We start from the raw sequence: 18,472 nt of genomic DNA on the forward strand, positions 1-18,472 counted from the left end.
AACAATGTATGGCTAAAACTGAAGCTCAAGCTTTCTGGAATATTTAATATTTTTCTATTTCCAAATGCTTTAGGATTAGAAGTATGAGAGTCTCTGAAGAAATTGAGAAGCATTTTCACTTGTAGACCTATGGCATACACAGGACTGAATGTCACATTTCCATTGACTCAGTTCACTGTGGTGTAAATACACAGGAAAGAAGCTGTTGATTTTTTTCTTGCCTCCTAAAGCAACTTTTTAGCATAAGTGGTGGAAAACAGAGATAAGAAGCAGATGACTTTTTTTTTTTCTCTCTTTTCCTTCCACTTCCTGCAAAAAAATCTAAAACTACCTCAAAAGTAATGCTTAAAAATTTCAGAATAATTCAGACATGTGCTAAGTTCTGTTACTGGTTGTGGAAAGCTCCTTTTCCAAAAGGAATTAATTTGAAACTGAGAAGGGAAAAATACTTGGAGCTGTATAATAAAGGTCTTGAAGGTATGCATTAGGCATTAGGACTAAAGATAAATGTAACACAGCTGAAGTTTTGGGATGAAAAAATCTGTAAATGGGAGAAAGGGTTGCAAGGTAACATTTTCATTTTCATGTTATTTACATATTATGGGAAAAACAGGTCAGTTCTATAGCATAGAAAAATGTGAAGATTACTCAGTTTGCAGTAAGTTTTTAAATAGCAAACAGGTTAGAGAGACTTAACACTTACTTTAAACATATTTGTAACATTAATGTTCTTGAATAATGTCCAAAGATACCTTTCTGTGTCATTTAGTAAGTAAATTCATATGTGCTTCTTTCAAAAGAAAGTCTGTTTTTCATAACATTATAATAGATATAATGTTAATCCACAGATTTGAAAGAGATGTTGTGCCCCTTGAAGAGAAAGCCATGTTAAAATAGAATAGTTGCTCCATCTAGTGTTTTTTTCATTTAACAAATGTTCACAATGTTTTTAAAAGAGTAGTCTTTATTTCTTTGAAAAATATTATACTAGGAATTCTAATGTGTCATTACTTAGAAAAAATTAGATTGATGTAGGAAAATATATCGAAGAAAAAAAATATAATGGATTATTCCAAGAGTTTTTGATAGCTAATTTTTCAAATATCCCATTACTGTCCAAATAAATCTATTAGAAATAAATGTTGATTGTTTAGCAGTTTTAAAGTAATTCTGTTGAGCTGTTTTACCCTTAATTGATCTTTTTCTCTTGTATTATCTAACATTACTTAGCAAATCAAAAAAGAGTAAAGCCATGTCTTCAATTTTCCTGGTTGTCCTGGATTTCAGTGTTGTATCTGTGTAGCCAGTGCCAGAGGAAAGGAAAAGGTGACTGAGACACAGCAGGATAGTTTTCTGTTGTTTACAGGAGAAATAATTTTTAAGCATTTTAATTTAGACTATAAGAAGTATGGGTATGTTAAGGTCTGTAAACATGGACACTTTATAACTTCTTAGGGCTCTGTGGTTTTTAACCCTTTACCCTGTTTGTGAGGTGAAAAATGGCCTAGTGACAAATACAATGAGACTATATATTCTTCATATTTAGTCTCCGAAATTACCTCCTGTATTATAGGAGTGGTACCATTTGGCACTCACTGGAAGGCATGATGACTGGATTTAAAACTACTTTGCATCTCTAGCCACTGTGTGTTTGCTGAAGGCAAAAGATGGTAATGAACACACTCTACAACAACCTCTAGATTTTCATTTGCCTTAGCCATGATTTGCTTACATATGAGAAATGAGGTGGATCTGTCAGAATTTCTGCAAAGCATTCCATGTTACAATTCAGGAATTACTGCTCAAGCTGGGGAAAAGTATGGTTTACAACCATACGTTACCAGTGGTAAGACGGATAGTTGGCTAAATAAGAACTACGAGACTGATAAGATGATGTTAGTGAAGTGTCTGTTAGTGATTTATGCTTCGGATTGATCTAGTATTTTCTTTGACACCTTGGTGTGCACTACAGAAAGGCACTGGTCATAATGGTGATGAGGCTAAATTAAGTAGCGTCACAAATGTAGAGGGAGGTCCAGAATTCAAGCTGTTGAATTAAGAGATAAGAACAAGGCTATTTATCAACTGATGGCTCATCACCTACAAATACAGAGGAGGAAAACAGGCATCAGGCAATTAGTTCATTACAAAGTCTTTCAATGAGCATCATATACTGTGAAGTTGTTCTCTAACATGTCTAGGCAATGAGGAGCTACAAGCTGAGGAAGGCTGCCAGTAAGCTAGGCATCTCAGTCCAGTCATGGAAATGCAGTAATTCAGTAATGTGGCTCTTGGTTCAGAGTTGTATATTCCCTGCCAGCTCAATATGTAGGCAAATGGTCTTATACCCATGCCAAAGATACATAGAGGTGACATGGCTAGTGTAGTTTAATTTGGGGAGGGATGGCAAAAACAAAAGAGCAAAGGAAATTGTGAGGCAATTTTTATCTGTTGAAAGAATGAACCACTGAAACTACTGTCTAGTTGTGGTAGCAGTAACACACTAGCAGTTTCAAGATGAAATACATTTACTTTAGAGCATAGACCATACCCTGTGATGGCCACATGACAGCTGGGTACTTGACAGCTTGTGTTGCTATGTGAACTTTTACAACATTGAAGTAGTTTGTGTAAATATGTGGAAGGTCAGTGCATGCACATTACTTCACTGTCATCATCTTACCATGTCAGTGTGAAAGAAAAAGCAACATTATGAGTTTAAAATTTTCTTTTGCCAGATGACATCTGTAAGAAACGCAATAGCCCTTTATAAGGTATATTGTGTAGATAGAAGATTTATAGTCAGTCAGCCCTTTGATTGCTAATTAAAATAGAATTTATTTTTATTCTGAAATATCAAAATTTAACTTGCTGTTAGTAGCTTCCAGAAATTTTATGAGATGTGGGGCTTAGAGAAGGACTTGGGTGTCATACCCTGCTGGGTATTCAGGTTAGAAATTCCATACACAGAAGAAAAAACCAAAAATGCAACTAAATTGTGTAATGCATCAAGGTGAAGTTTACTGTGTATTTAAAACAGAATATGAAGGGAAAGCTAGAACAAGGAATCATTTTTTAGCAAGTACATGTGGTGATAACAGCAAGAGAATTTTCAATGGGAATATGAAATGGGCATATGGCTTAGTATGATCCGGAAAATCGATTTGTGGGGGAGTTCCATGAAAATTTGAATGACATGGATTACAAATGTGAAGATGTTTTTTAAACATGCTCTGGAGTAACAAGAGACTGTATTTGAACTCAGCTGATGTATGCTGGGCTGGAGACAGAGGGCAGTGAGAGCAGTAAAAAGCAGTAACTCTCTTGTGGAATACCAGAACGAAAGACTAAATGGAAAATTAAACCATGAGTGCTGCATAAAGAATAAATCTTCTGCTGCAGATTGAAGTTTTAGGTGGGGAGCAAGCTAACATGCATGTTAAATTAAGGTAATTCTTTAGAGTAATTGTCTCAAGTGATTTATTTTTAGTTTTTTTTCACGGATTTATTTTGACAAATTCTACATGCACTCAACTTTATTGGGTCAGAAAGGTAATATAGCATTACTTTTTACAAGTATTGTTGTACTTAGTAGATTTAAAGACTGCATTGATCCTTTGATGTCAATCTAGAGTTAATATAGTTTGTAACTGCAGCTGTGCTTAGAAAGAAAGTGTCCAATCATCACAGTGGAATGATTAAGTGCTGTATTCTACCTGTATTTCCTGGTTTTATACAAGCTGAACATAAGAGAGAATATTTTTCTTCCAAGGTAATTGAAAAAAGTCTTTACATTCAGGATATTTATATTCTGCAAAAAGCTACTTAGAAATGTTTCCTGTCCTTTGCTCCTTTTCTGCCCCATCTTTATAGCCCTTTTGGGGGCAGAAGGCTTTGTTCATGGACTTAAATTTATCTCCAGCCAAAACTGCAAGTGACAGAGCAATCTGTTATCTGAGATCTGTCATATCATAGAATCATACCATATCATGGAATGGCTTGGGTACAAAGGTACTTTAAAGATCTGTGGCCTGATGAATCTCTGGGCCATAGGATGTGTTCCAGATTATTTTGTTATACTATCAAAACTGTTCCAAATTCTCCCATTCCTCTTCCACCGAGGATGTTGCAGAGCCAACAGCTAAGTACTTTTGTTTAAGAAATTAAGAAATGATCACTAGTAAACATTTCGCTCTGCCAATTTCCATCCTACACCAGGCCAGTATTCGGCTATTCTTCAGAAAGCTGGTCTCACTGGTCCTACTTACCTGCAGCTTGGCAATGCAGTGAACACCAGAAGTAATACAATTTTACCTGCAGCCAAGGGATTTTAGTACTGAGGGACTGGTAAACTAGTCTTTGTTGTTATCAGAAGTCTGATGTTCTGTGGTCATTAAATATAGTTATATGCAGAACAGAGAATAATATAATAATTCAAGAATTACAGTTTATTTAGTGTCACGTAGGATCAGAAATGAAGCTGAAGTAGGAAGCTCTTAACTGGCAGTGAAGTTTAATTTCAGGGATTAGAATCTGGTAGCAGCACAGAGATTCCCTGAACCATCTGGGAATTTTCTTTTGTCTTCTGCCTCTGAACGTGTGATTCTTTATAAAATTAAGACTTCTGCACATTTCATTACTCCACAATCATATTTTTCTTCTTTAATGAGTGTTCAAATAGTATTATTAGGAAATGCTTTATCAAAATGATTCCTAAAAGTCTATGATTTGAATACAGAATACTGAGCTGGGATTGAGGTAGTGTGTAATTCTTCTTTCCTCTGCTTTCATTATTTATCACTCAGACTTTCACACTGTGTTGTTAAATGGAGTAACAAAGGTCACAGTGGAGAAGGAATATAAGGGAGGCGTAAATACCAGATCAAACATGGAACTCTTTTTTGTATTCAGTTTTCATTTCTGTATATGTGGATTTCTGTAGCACTTAAATCCTTGCATTGTAGTTCTTGTTTATATGGAGTATATTTTTATAAAAGAATTAATTCCTTCAAAAATGTAATTGTCATTTAAGTTCTTGTTTTTAGTAGATTTTCAATTGTATGTAAATGATACGACCTATATTTACAAAGCAAACTGTAGGACACAGCTAATTATTTTTTCTAGGTCTTTCTGTTCTATTGCTTTCATTTTACAGCTGCAAAAGGAAAATCTGTCACAAACTAGATAGAAATATTAGAACATACAGTGCAATAAAGAAATGCAATCAAGCATACCATGTGGCACAACGATAAAAACATTGTCTTAAGCCTCTTGTTTTAGAAGCTACAGTAGATTCTGATTCATAGTTTGATTTTTCTACACATCAGTAATTTAAACATCTGCTTACAATAACCCTCATTTTGAGCTGCTACCTTTTTAATAGGTAACAAATTCCACTCAGTTTTAAAGGAGTTGATGAAAGGTTCCAGACTGTAATAAAAAGGATTGTACCAGTTAAAAAGTAGATACAGAGAGTTGGGGATCTTAATCTGCAGTTTTAAAAGTTTTAGCTGTAGGGAAATTATAATTTACTGTTGAATAGTAGTTTGCATTCTACATCAAATTTGAGTCAGTCGGAAAAGACTCTTTGCTAATGGTCAGGTTTCCTGCTTGAATATCCTTCATAATATAGCCAGCACAAGCTGGAACAGAAATCTTGCAGGTATGAAGCCTGCATTTGGCCAGCTAGATAGACCTTACATCCTCAGCTGACCCAGCAGGATCTGTGGTACACTCTTCACTGAGACCGACTTGTTTCATGTCTTCCAAAAACATCAGCTTGTAAAATTAGAAGCCTTATAGTGAAAATGGTTGCATCTGTTCAGCTGTCAAATCAGGGTCTTAAAAATGAAAAAGTATTTCTGTTTCCTAATTTTGGAATTAATAGTTTTACGAACTATCCATTGAAATATGGGGGGTGGGGGGTGGGGTGTAAAATTGTCTTCTGCTGAGAGAAATTGCTGCTTATTCACTTGTTTAAACAACCAGTTAAACATATTTAATATCAATCCTGTTTTCAGAAACTGTGTGGCAATGGAATGTCTTATTGTACTTCTCTGTCTCTTAGGTTTGACTCAGATACAACAGAGCTCCATAGCTGGATGACCCGCTCAGAAGCAGTGCTTCAGAGTCCCGAGTTTGCAATATATCGAAAAGAAGGCAATCTCTCAGATCTCAGAGAAAGAGTCAATGTAGGAGAAAGTACTTGTATATATGTCTGTTAGTTTGCATTAGCTTGTCAATGTGCTTTCAAAGTCCATGTTTAAATGAGTTGAAAAGTATTCTGACAAGTATTGATTGTCCCTATGTCCAAGAGAAATTTGGAAGTGCTCACTCTCTCTGTGACTTTTAGATTTTGGCACCAAAATTGCTACACAGGCTGTCTGAATTCAGAGATCTTTTTTTATTCATGCATACTCATATTTAATTAAGGTATTCTAGATTTATGAAAGTCTTTGGATAAAGTTAAATCAAAGCCTATATATTACTTCTTAAATATGCATCATCATTCCACACCAACAGCTTAAATTGACATTATACATGCATAAATGGATGTGAAAAGTGTCATCTTTTAGTGTATGCTAAAGGAAATCTGTATCTAAATATTTTTACAGCACTGTAAATTATACATAAAAATCATCAGTTTCCACTCTTTTTTTTTTTGGTGTGGTTTTTTTTTTGTTTTGTTTTGGGTTTTTTTTGTTGTTGTTTTGGTTTTTGTTACTCTGTTGTAGTACCATGTCTCAACCAAAATGATTCTTTTCTAATTTTGGCACAATGAATCATTCTGCACTGCTTAAGCAGTAACTGTGTTTGTGTATATGTTTTACAAACTCTGATTTTAGCCCTTGACACCTAAAGTATTCTAAATTTTCTTCATATTTAGTTTTTGTAGATACATGCAAAAATGCCTGTCCTTTCTGAGTAAGAGAAAGGGGAGTTCTTTTTATAATTATTTCTTTTAGTTTATCATGGAACTTCATTAAGATATATGGTGATACATACTCATAGAACACAAACAGGTGGAACAAAGTTATTGCATTGAAGTTCTGCTGCTGTTTTTTCTCCCTGTCTGTTTGTCCATCATAAATCAGCTATGATAAGACTGAGGAACACTTAATTTTGTGACTGTAAATGCACATTTTAAAATGTCGCATTAAATCACACTTTTTTTTTCAATAATTTTAATTATTAGTGTTGTCATAATATTACTGCTATTAAGTATCCATTAGAATGTAATATCCTAAATTTAGTTCCTGGCACCTCTTCATGTTATGTGAAATATACTTAAGTATATATACAAAAATGTATGCAAAATGGATCAAATATATGGAGAAGAACTGATAAATTTAAATGCTTCCATAATGAGCTAATGGGATTCATCTAGTACATAAATAGTTGTACAGTTAAGTTTTTGAATGCTTCAATATTCATGGCAGGTGAAATTAAAAAAGAAATAAAGGGGAGAAAAAAATGCTCGTCTCCCCTTCATGTATTCCCATTTTGAGGAACACAACAATTTCAGGGATGGCAATTCAGCTCATCTTGACCTACACATTACACTGGATACCTGCACTGTCAGATTTCCCTAACCAATATGATGTTCCACCTTATTTTGTCAATTTCAAAGACTTTTTTTAAAGGATACAGGGGCCATGGTTCACTTTCCTTCTTTCCTTTCTTTGCTTCTGAGGACATGATCACTACAAGTAAAGGGGAGAAGGTAGGTGAACCACAGACCCTCCTTTGGGCCCAGCTGGAGTTCCCAGTATATCTTGTCTTGCCTTTGCTGATGCTGAGGAAAGAACGTTGGGGCTGGGATGCCACTACCTACCACATTTATTCAGGTTTAATTTAAGTTGGTGGAAACATATAATAATATGGGAGAAAGAGCAAGTGAGGGAAAAGAGGTGTGGAATTTGACCAGCACATGGGCATTTAAAGTTTGAATTCTAGACACTGCAGATAGTGAGAGATATTTCAGGTGTTTCTTTGACCTCCTTGAAAATTGAGTAACTGGATGGTTAAGAAAACAATTTCCAGGTTCTTTACTGAAAAGTAGTGCAGGAAAAGGATCTGCATTGTAGTAAGAGGGGTCTGAGACAAACCAGTAAACTCTGAATAGATATAAGAGCAATGAACATGTATGCTTCATTAACATTGAAACTATTCTTAAAGACCAAGACTAGTTTTGATTTCATAGAGTATCACTCCTTTTAAAATGAATATTTTATGGAGAAAATCAAGTTATGTGTAGACGTTTCTAGATGTTTTAAGGCAGAAAACATTCTGATTACATCTATTAATTTGAATGAACTCTGAAAGATGGCACTTGACAAGTACTGCATGGATTCTGTGTTGACCAGTTTTCAGTTAATGGAAGTCTCTGTACATGCATTTCAAAAAAGCAAAAAACCCTCAAGTTCTTAGAATGCCAGGTTTTAAAGCTTGTCCTGGCCTCACTTTTACTGGTCTGTTCTCTGTTTGTCCATAAAACTAGTAGCCAAAGAAGGAAGTACTGTCCAGTTCATTGATTTGAGAAGTTTCATTGTTGCTTAACACTTCTTGCTTCTAATTCCTTCAATACGAGCCTCAGAAAAATGGAAAATAAAATAGTGTGGGGTTTAATATATTATAAGTTCTAGTAAAGTAATAGGAGATCTTTAAAAAAAAAAGTGCCAAAAAGGAAAACATACGTTGGTGATAACTGAAAATAATTGTATTGTAATGACGTATGTAGTCATAACCAAGTATTGTTCTTATACGGAAGTCCCATCTTGCCCTTACAGGCAACCACTTAGTTTTCTCCCTTGAAGACAATCTATGTATTGGTGTAGCACAGAACACCTGTGCTTGGCTGATGTCAGACCTACCATTTATTTTCAACCACAGTAGGTGCTGAGTCCTAGGGCCTTTTCTTAATGACTTTTTTTTTTTTCCTGCTGTTCTTTTGAGGACAGTTTACTAGCTGAATGCTGTTGGGTTCTTTTTCTTTGCTGTGGCAGCTTGCTTCTACTCATAATTTTTCTTGGATTGGGTGTCACTTCCATATGATATGGTGGAGGTGCATCTGCTATATGATGAAGGGATGCAGACTTCAGAAACGACAGCCACATGGAAAGTTCTTTTGCCATTATTGAGGATTCATCAAGTGCAAAAGCCTGCTCCCATCCCAGCTCAGGGGAGGCCTGGGGGAGATGTAGCCAAAAGCAGCCTGTATTAAATGTGTTTGCTAAGCCAGCTGCTCTTTAGATACTGGCAGAAATTTAGCCTTTGGAAGATGTATTACGCAGACTGAATATATTAGACATGAAAAAAATGTCCATTCCTATGTCTGGGGAGAACCAAAAAATATTTATATCCCTTCTCTGCTATGAAAGAAGCATATTTTCCCTACCTGGCCAGACCAACTGGATGCCGCAACTATAGGAGTTTCATTGTGGAACAATCAAGATACTCCTAAATAATGCAGACATCCAAACATTAATGCCATAAACGTTGTTACTCTGCAATACACTGTTAACATTTTCCAGTTAGTATGTATATATTGCTAAAAAAACAACTAACAATGACTCGGACATTCTTTCTTTTTCTTAAGCCATAATGAGCTTTCAATATTGCAAGTTCAAATAGATGAAGGTTCAGGTTCAAAAAATTAAAACTTGCTAAATATAAAATCCTGCTTAAAAATAAGTCAGATTTTAGAGCATACATCAATCAACTGGGAAGAAAACTCCTTGAAGGCAGTTTTGGTTAGCCAAGAAGAAGCACCAAGAAATTCAGAATCAAAGGTAAACAAATAAGGAACAGATGTAAGGGAAAATGTCAGATATCCTAGACAATTAAATTTGTTCTCTTGGCATTCTCAAGAGCTCCATTCTTATTTGTTCGTTTTGGTTTAGTGACCTTTTTCAGATGTGCTTTGTTGGGCCTGGATATTTGAAAGCTGAATCACTGTCAGAGCCAGCAATGATAATGTTGCCCTCTCCTGCCCTTGAAGGTCCTTGGTCAGAGGCACAGGAGGTCGGGGCGTACGGCGACTGTGCAGCCTTCCATAGAGCCCTCAAAGTAGCATGTTGGATTGAATTCCGCAGCCCACCAGCGTTTTCTAGGTTATGAAGTCACTAGCTGCCAGCTAAAATCTCAGGGTCAAATAAAAGGTTTAGCATTGTGAAAATAGCCTCTTCACCTTCATTTGACATTTTAGCTAAGGAGGAATTTTTAGTGTTATTCAATCAGTTAAAACTAAGCTATTATATATTTGCATTACTAGTTATAAAATAGTCCAAAAGAGAATTAATCTCTGATTGGATGAAAGCCTGTAAAGGTAACTTTTTTTTTTTTCTCATATAGGTGTATTTTTTTCTTTTACAGAAATTAAAAAGAGTAAAAAAGGGGAAGGTTATATATTTGGAAATATTTTGAAATTACTTTGCCGCAACCATAAACTTTTCGTCAAAAAAACCCTGTTGATTACAATGTACACAATCTAAGAGTTTCAGAACTTCACAAACACCTTCAAACTTATCCCAGCCTACTTGTGTCATGAATGAACCTGAATTGAGTATGGTCCCCTTCAGTAAAGGAAAAAAGTAGTGAAACAGAGCCAAAGAGATAAATGAGAAGTGTTTTGAGGGCTCCTACTCCCTTTGTTTCAGGGCACTTCACATATGCTTATAGAAATCCTTCTTCTGAGTGGCTTAAAAATCCAAGACACAGTTTACAGGTTCATCAAGTGATGGCACTGTGTACAGAGTGATGGTAGGACTATGTGATGAGTGCTGTAAGTAGTTAGGGTGACTTTCCTCCTTTCTCCCCAGGTCAAATAATTTGTCTTTGTATGAGGAAGAAGAGGACAGTCTTTTCTCCTTTGGCTAACATTGTGTTTTCAGTGTGTGTGTCTTCCTGTCACCAGTGTCAGACCTTCATTTTTATAATTCATGCCAATTACATAAAAATGAATGGAGAAAAGTAACTGCCAGAAACTTTGATATGTACCAAATTTTCTCTTCTTTAAGGGCTTCATATGTAGTGCTTATACTTTCTATCAGGACCTGGAAAGTAATGTTTCAGGAGAGAGGTGTATATTTCTCCATATTTTTCTGCACACGTAGCATATTACTGGACATGGGAGGGTTCACTGCCACAGGCTTCAATGTCATATCATTTTTGTTTCGAAAAGCTAGCTTTTAGTATATTTTAGTTGTGGGGGTTTTATGATTTGCTTGTGCTTTCTACAGTTGCACTCATGATAATTACTTATCTGGCATTATAGATTAAATAAAATTATTACAGTATATTTTAGTGTTTTAATAGTTCCTTTGAGCTCTCTTTAGTTAGACTCATGCTAATTATACCTGCCAATATAGACAGAGTAGTATTAATTAAGAATCTGTAAGAAATTTTAGAGAATTAATAGGTGCTTTTGTTGTTATGCTTTGAAAATATTTAAATTGTACGGTGGAATGGTAGAATAATATATTGACATACATAAACTATTAAAAATCAGTATGTTATTTTTAACTCATTGGGATTAAACTTCATAATCTTTCAGTGATAATTTAGTATATATTAAGCATATGTTTATAAAAGGCAAAGTATTTCCATCCTTATTTCTTTCTTAAATATCCTTTCCTTATATGTTTTATTTATACAGAATCATATTCTTGAAAGTGTTTGATAGATGCATTGGCATAATGTTAAAAAGCCTTGTGTTTAATTGTTTCTATATGCACAAATGAATGGCAGTTATAAGGACACTGTGGAAATGTATGAATTGAACGGAAAATCTCTCTGTAAAGCTCCGAGTGTTAGAAGGTAGTACAGGAAAGTCTTCAGGGAGCTCCTCATTAAACTGAAGATGTTTTAAGCATCACACTTTAAAAGTTATTTTAAGAGAGTTTATTCGAAGGTGTTTGTATTATTTCCTCGTAGGCATAGCAATCTATTTGGAAACTAACATTTTCAAATATAAGTGTATAAGGTTCTTCTACCCAATGCATTGTTACACACCTGCTTGAGGTTTGTTTTCATTTGTAAGAAACCTTTTCCCCTGAAGAGTCAAGTAACACAGAATATACCTTTTCTGTGGATATAAACAAGGTGATCAGGAAGCCTGGCAGAGTCAGCTAGACCGAGAAGCTGTAGTCAGGGTTGTGTCTTATCTTTCCATACGTGTCGTGTAGGATTTGTGGTGGCATCTCCTTTTGTATGTGTGTATCTCCTGCAGTAAAGTAAGGGACTTTGTTTTGTGGAAGACTGTGCTGGTCAGGATCTCTGGGAAGTTTATAGTCAGTTTTATTTTTAGCACCAAACTTACCTGTTGACCTCATGCTGTGTCTTTGGGTTTCTGATTTAAAGTTTGTAAATTACCCAAAATTATAGAACTAAATTAGTTTAAAATCAATGAAGTGACATCATGTTGTTAATTATGAGACAGTATTGAGGGGCTGTCAGATCCAAAATCGTTTTACTTTCCATCTGTATTGCTACCAACCCAAAATGACATCAGAAACTTAGATTTCTACTCTATCCTGAAACTTTAGCAGCTAGCCTTTACCAGCCATTACCAGCTAGTCTGAACTTGGGTGAGAAACTTTTGAGTGAAGAAAGGTGAATTGAGTGTATTAGATAAAATACAAAAGTAGAAGCTGTTAATACTACAGTTAACTCTCATTCTGAGTAGCTCATATATGGATGTCTGCTATATATGCTCATATATATGTTAAATTTCTACTTTAATAAGCATTTTACAGGGTTTTTTATGCTAAGACAGGAGGAAAGCAACCAAGGAAGTGATATAAGGATTTAACACTTTGTGCTATGAAAGCCTGGTGATTTGGTTAGCATGCTTGAATCTTGCTGTTATGACAAATGAGCAAATCTATTCTTCCACAAGGAATTTCTGTTGAACAAACATTCTGTTATATTGAGTTTTGAATAGCTCTTAATTTGTGTGTCTTGTATTTGTCTGTAAAATACTGATGTGTAATTTGTCAGCTCTGTTGCGTTCTGATTCTCAGTTGATGTATGTGGCTATGGCTGACTCCCTTCCTGATGGCATGTGGTACTTGCTGCATTCGTTGCAAATTGGGAGGCTGGCAGGGCAATATGACAGGTTAAATGGTCTCAAGTAATCAGAAGACATCTCTGAGATTAATTACTTTCTTCTTCAAAATCCCTCTGTTGAAATACTCACCTTTCCTGTCATGCTGCAGGCCATCCAGCGAGAAAAGCCTGAGAAGTACAGAAAACTGCAAGATGCCAGCAGATCAGCCGAGGCCCTGGTGGAACAGCTGGTGAATGGTAATTACATGGGAGTTTATTTAGATAATCTTCTTAGGGATTTGATAAATGCACAGGTTCATATTTATCACAAGAATTATATTAGCAAATACTGTCTAAATGGAACAGTAAAATAATATTGCCTTCTATTTCTTTCATTATTTCTGATTGTTAAATCTGGTAATTAGAAAAGAGAAAAAAATCTCACCATTTTAGTACCATGAAAAGAAATGTGTGCAGAACTTGCTCACAATAATGAGCTGTATATTAACAATCTGTTCTGCGCAGAGACTTATGTTGTAATCTTATTTTCTGAGTATGCTAAGCTTTTGAAGGTACGTTAACTCAACCGAGTTTGAAAACTCTGAAGGCATTTCTCTGAACTATTTGAAAAAAGTGCTTTCTGACATATGATATGGAATGTGTATTTTGTAATATACGTGTTGCTGTAATGTTCTCTATCACAGAAAATATACCATTTTATTAGGTGTTGAAAGAGATTTTTGGCATTCAGGTTTTCAAAGGTAATAAATATCAAAGCTTATACAACTCAAAAAAGAAAATTACTTGTAAGTTTTTTTCATTTTTATTATTGATTTTTTTAAAAAAAAAATACTCCATTTTGTCATTCTTTAGAACTTTCAGATATTTTTAAGGGGAAAAGGAAAACCAAAGAAAGGTAGATAGAATTATAATTGTCATTCTGTTGTCCTTGATATTAAAGAATGTCTACATTTACAATAAAATCTTAAACATGGGCCAACATCTGTCTCACAGATATGGTTGCCAGAAATATACATGTTGAATGCACCAAGCTTCAGAACACATATTAAATTGTTATAATGAAGAACCAAGGATTTAACTGGTGAAAATGAAATGCTTTGAGTTTGAGGTACTAACTGGCCGAGTTAAACAAACTTGATGGAATCCTATCATTATCTTGCTTAAGTATGAAATTGTAATATTTTAAAAGTGACGATATTTAACATGTGGGGCATATTTAACTATCATTACTGTAACAATTGATGCAAGGGTTCCCTTCACAGGCTCAGTACTAGACCGAAGGGAGTCTGATAACATCTGCACCCTCCTTGAAATGATTTGGGAAGTTCTCAATGGCTGATTGTATAAAAAAAATCTCTCCAGTTTCTTGGACATGTTTTCTACCTGGAAGAACTTGTTGTACAGGACTTTTAAGGCAGCATTTTAAATTTTTATGCTGTCACATCAAGGTTGTTTTTTGGGCAGAATCTGTCTAGGGTACATTTAGCAATGCCCTACTCTTCCTTTGACCAAATGCAGACTTGCACCTCAAGAATTCCAGGTTCAATTTATTTAGATTACGTAGTACTTCCTGGTGACTAATTTCAGTTTTCAGAACTCACTAGCATGCTATATATTAATTTTCTGATACTGTACTACCTACCATGTTTAGTATCAAGTAGAATAATTATCTTAAATATTCTCATGTGGTTTTGACTCAAGGTTCTCTTTTTTTTCTCCTTCATTCTATGCTTATTCATGGTTTATAGATGGTGTGATCTCAACTGTGGCTAGATGTGCATGTAAATATTTTCAATATCTCAGAAATCACACCTTTTTTTAAGAAGCATGTTTTCTAGTTGGGGTGCAAGCACAGGGCAGACTAGCTAAGCCAGCATGACTTTATCTGTTTATCAACTGCTCTGAGCTCTGTATCATGCCATATATTGTGGTTGCCTTGGTAGCAAGAATATTCTAGCAAGGATGACAGGTTAGTTGCTTGTGAGAATGAAAATCTTTTTTTGTCAAGGTTTTAGGGAAAAAAAAATCCTTTTAAAAGAAAAACAGTTCTGGAGTTGAAGCCTAAAATGTTTATGGGACTTTCCGCTACTCCACTGCTGCAAAGGAATTTTTAAGAACAGTGTATGGAATGCTTAAATAGTGCAGTAATTACCAACAGGTGGGAGCAGTAAAGAGTAGAATTAAATAATTAACATTAATTGAGGAGAACTGTAGGATGTTTTTAACAAAGAATTTGCAAATGGAATATCTTGCTAGGTCTTCAAAATTATTCTTTGAGTATAGAGGAAGTTAACTGCCATATCCAGCCTTTGTACTTCTAATACTTCGAAATATTTTCTATTTGTCTTTTTTTCCAAATCATTATGATCTAATGCAATTGCAAATAACGGGATTACATTGAACTAAAAGCTATGTAAAAAAAAGTAACTGAACTTTAAACCTACATCTCAAACCGTAAAAGACTTAGGCAGCTTTATATTTCCAACAGCAACTCAGCTTTGTTTCTACAGTCTTTGTGTGACTTGTGGGAATTAATTTGGGACATGCATTCTTCATCTCTGTTATTTTGTTGTTGTTGATTGCTGGATTCACTAAGACAAGAGGAAAGTTTTGCTGAATCTAGAAAATAAGGTTCAACAGAGCAGACTGATTACGCCTACGTAACTTCCTCTTCTAATGCTCAAACCCTTTTCCATAACATGGGAAGGAACTGGAAATAATGTGCCTTTATGGATTTGTGGGAGGCACATAGTTTAACATCTAGAGGAGAGAAGATGTACTATGTTATCTTGAATGAAAAACCTTTTTAACTATCATTATTTACAAATCACAAATTATGATGCTTCCATTATTATTCTATGTGGTGCTTTCTTTAGGGAAACCAGTTAGTGATACAATTGATGTTTGTCAGCATTTGCAGCATAAGCTGTAATTAAAAGACTATTCAAGGCAAACAGATTTGAGGTGTAGATCAGTTGCGAAGTTAAGTGATGACAATTTTAACTGCATTGGTTTTTTTTACTTTTTGTGTATCAGATCTGGACTAATAATTATTAGACTCCTAAGATTCTAATTATGCTATCACTAAATTATTTGCTTTGCTTATATATAAGATGTGTTTTCTCACTGCTCATAAGCAAGTTACTGAATGTAACAGATGAAGAGCATAAAAAGAGGAAGATCTCTGGTAGATTATAAGAGCGAGTTTGGAATGGTGGTAAATTTCATTGTTGTATCATTTATATTTATTTACTTGCTTTTATTTTTACTGTGATAGGAGGAGGGAAAGTGAAAAATAGGATTCAAATTCTGGAGAGAAATGGACTGGTTTATTTAGGGTTTCATGTATTTGTTTCTTACTACAGAGGAAAATATTCTGAATAAATGTATTTATACAGGGCACTATTCATGCCTTATGTGAATGTTTTCAGCCATCGTCAGCAAAAATATTTTGCATTAGAAAGAGCTGCCATCTCACACAGCATAGCTATTCTTGTTTTTGTAAGCAGTGTGTCTTGACATTGCCATTTGAAGGGCTTTTCCCATCATGGGGGAAATCATTCATGCTTTTGGTGATGATGACTCTTTAGCCAACCACCCATCTTCAACATGGGCTGTGCTCTGCCTCTCCTTGCCCATGTTTTTAAAGAATTCTGATAATTACAATTGATGTCAACTTACATCTTCTGTTTACTAGTGTTTCTAGGAAAATATTCTAATCTGTTTTTATTTTCTAAATTCTGTTCTAAAATAGAGTAACAAAACTGTTGATGCATGAGTGAAGCAGTTCAGCTATTTGAGTGGACACTTGACTGTTGTAGTTTAGAATAAAATAAATAGGGCATCGAAATGACTACTCTGAGAATTTTGATCGGCAGCATTAAAGTGAATACAAATGAATTTGTTACAAAAAAAGATGTAATTTTTAAGTGCTACCGTTGTGTTGAAGAAATATATTGTGAGTCACTATTTCACATATACTTATGAGTCAGAAGCTACAAGGAGATAATATTACATTATTCTATCATAGAACCATAACAAATGATAAATGTACTTAATAAAGTATACTTCATATTAAGCGGCAATTCCAAAGTACTTGTGTGTAAGGTACTGCACAATTAAAAATAGTCAGACACAATTTGTTATGCACAGTACACAAGGTAATAAAATTAATGGATTCACTTAGATAATGAACTGTTTTCTCTGGATACAGTATATTTATTCACTGATTATATCAGAAGCTTTCAGAATATGAAACATGAAAAGATTATGAAGCATTATTGCTAAAATAATATTGGTTTACGAGAGAATGGGTTTTGTATTGTTTCTTCATTTGCTTGTCAGCTTTTTCTATGTCTTGCCATGAATGAAGCAGAGTAAGGAGATTGGTGTTAATGCCATGAATGAAAACTGGTCGTTACTAAAGTTGATAAAGATAATGAAGAAATCTGTACTTATTGTGGAAGTAAGTTTCAAATTCCTGATTTTTACCAATTTAGTGAGCAAATAAAAGCATTACAATTATGCCTTCATTGCATCAACTACTGAAATAGTTATTAATGTGTAATTTTTAATGAGATGGAGGACTAGCTTCCTTCAAAATAAGACAACATTTTGACAAATTTACCCAAATTATTTCAAGAGCAAGTAATAGCCATTTCCTTACATCCTCCTGGAAATTACATACTGATATCTGTTAGACAACTTTGAGTTACCTGAGTGGACTGTGAACTAAGAGATTTAAAAAGTGCATCCAATGGAGGTTTCCAGATGGACCTTCCTTTCAACAGGCTATCATGTTGCGTGGTGGAGGTGCAGCACTGCAGTCTTTTACCAAACGTGGCTCTGCACACTCCAGTCTGGTACGGCCCTCTTCATTTACACGAGGAGCAAAAGCATTTCTTCGTTCATCTGTGCATTTGTGGATTCACATTTAGACTCAAAGTTCAGATATTAAAGAAAAGAATTAAAGAACATGGATTAATATTGGATAAGTTCATATATTTAAAAAAGAGTGACATGGGTGAAAAGAAGAAAGAGGATCCGGTGAATCTAGATTTTCATCTGAAATACAGTCCTGTCTGAATTATTACAGTGAAATATTATAGTGAAAAGCGTTATTATGTAAGGAATCCATGACTGCACTTCCCCTGATAATCATAATCTTGCCTAAGGGTACTTTGGAGACTGTGGCAGCTGAAAAGACAGGAAAGGAGGAATAAATAAAAGTGATATTTTTATATCCACTCTGACAAACTCATAGGCAGTGTCTTCAAGGTTCAGAAGTAATCATGGGCACAGCGGCAAAGAGTTCTGCTCTCTGTCACGAGTATACAACATTTTTATAACCCACGTTATAACAGGACAGAAGCAATTGTTGAAATACAGCGTAGCTAAAGGCTTG

At 34.8% G+C, this 18,472-nt stretch overlaps 1 protein-coding gene across 11 annotated transcripts in view; it reads left to right on the top strand.

The window, feature by feature from the left end:
• Window positions 1-18,472, top strand: part of DMD (dystrophin) — a 1,162,034-nt gene that overhangs the window by 414,870 nt on the left and 728,692 nt on the right. For all 11 annotated transcript variants that reach the window (XM_056326975.1, XM_056326977.1, XM_056326978.1 and 8 more), the window contains 2 exons: window positions 6,068-6,191; window positions 13,218-13,305. In XM_056326975.1, coding sequence (XP_056182950.1) covers window positions 6,068-6,191; window positions 13,218-13,305 — 212 coding nt within the window. The remainder of the gene's footprint in view (window positions 1-6,067; window positions 6,192-13,217; window positions 13,306-18,472) is intronic.

Source organism: Falco biarmicus, chromosome 2 (genome assembly GCF_023638135.1).
Source record: "Falco biarmicus isolate bFalBia1 chromosome 2, bFalBia1.pri, whole genome shotgun sequence".
Classification (NCBI taxonomy): domain Eukaryota; kingdom Metazoa; phylum Chordata; class Aves; order Falconiformes; family Falconidae; genus Falco; species Falco biarmicus.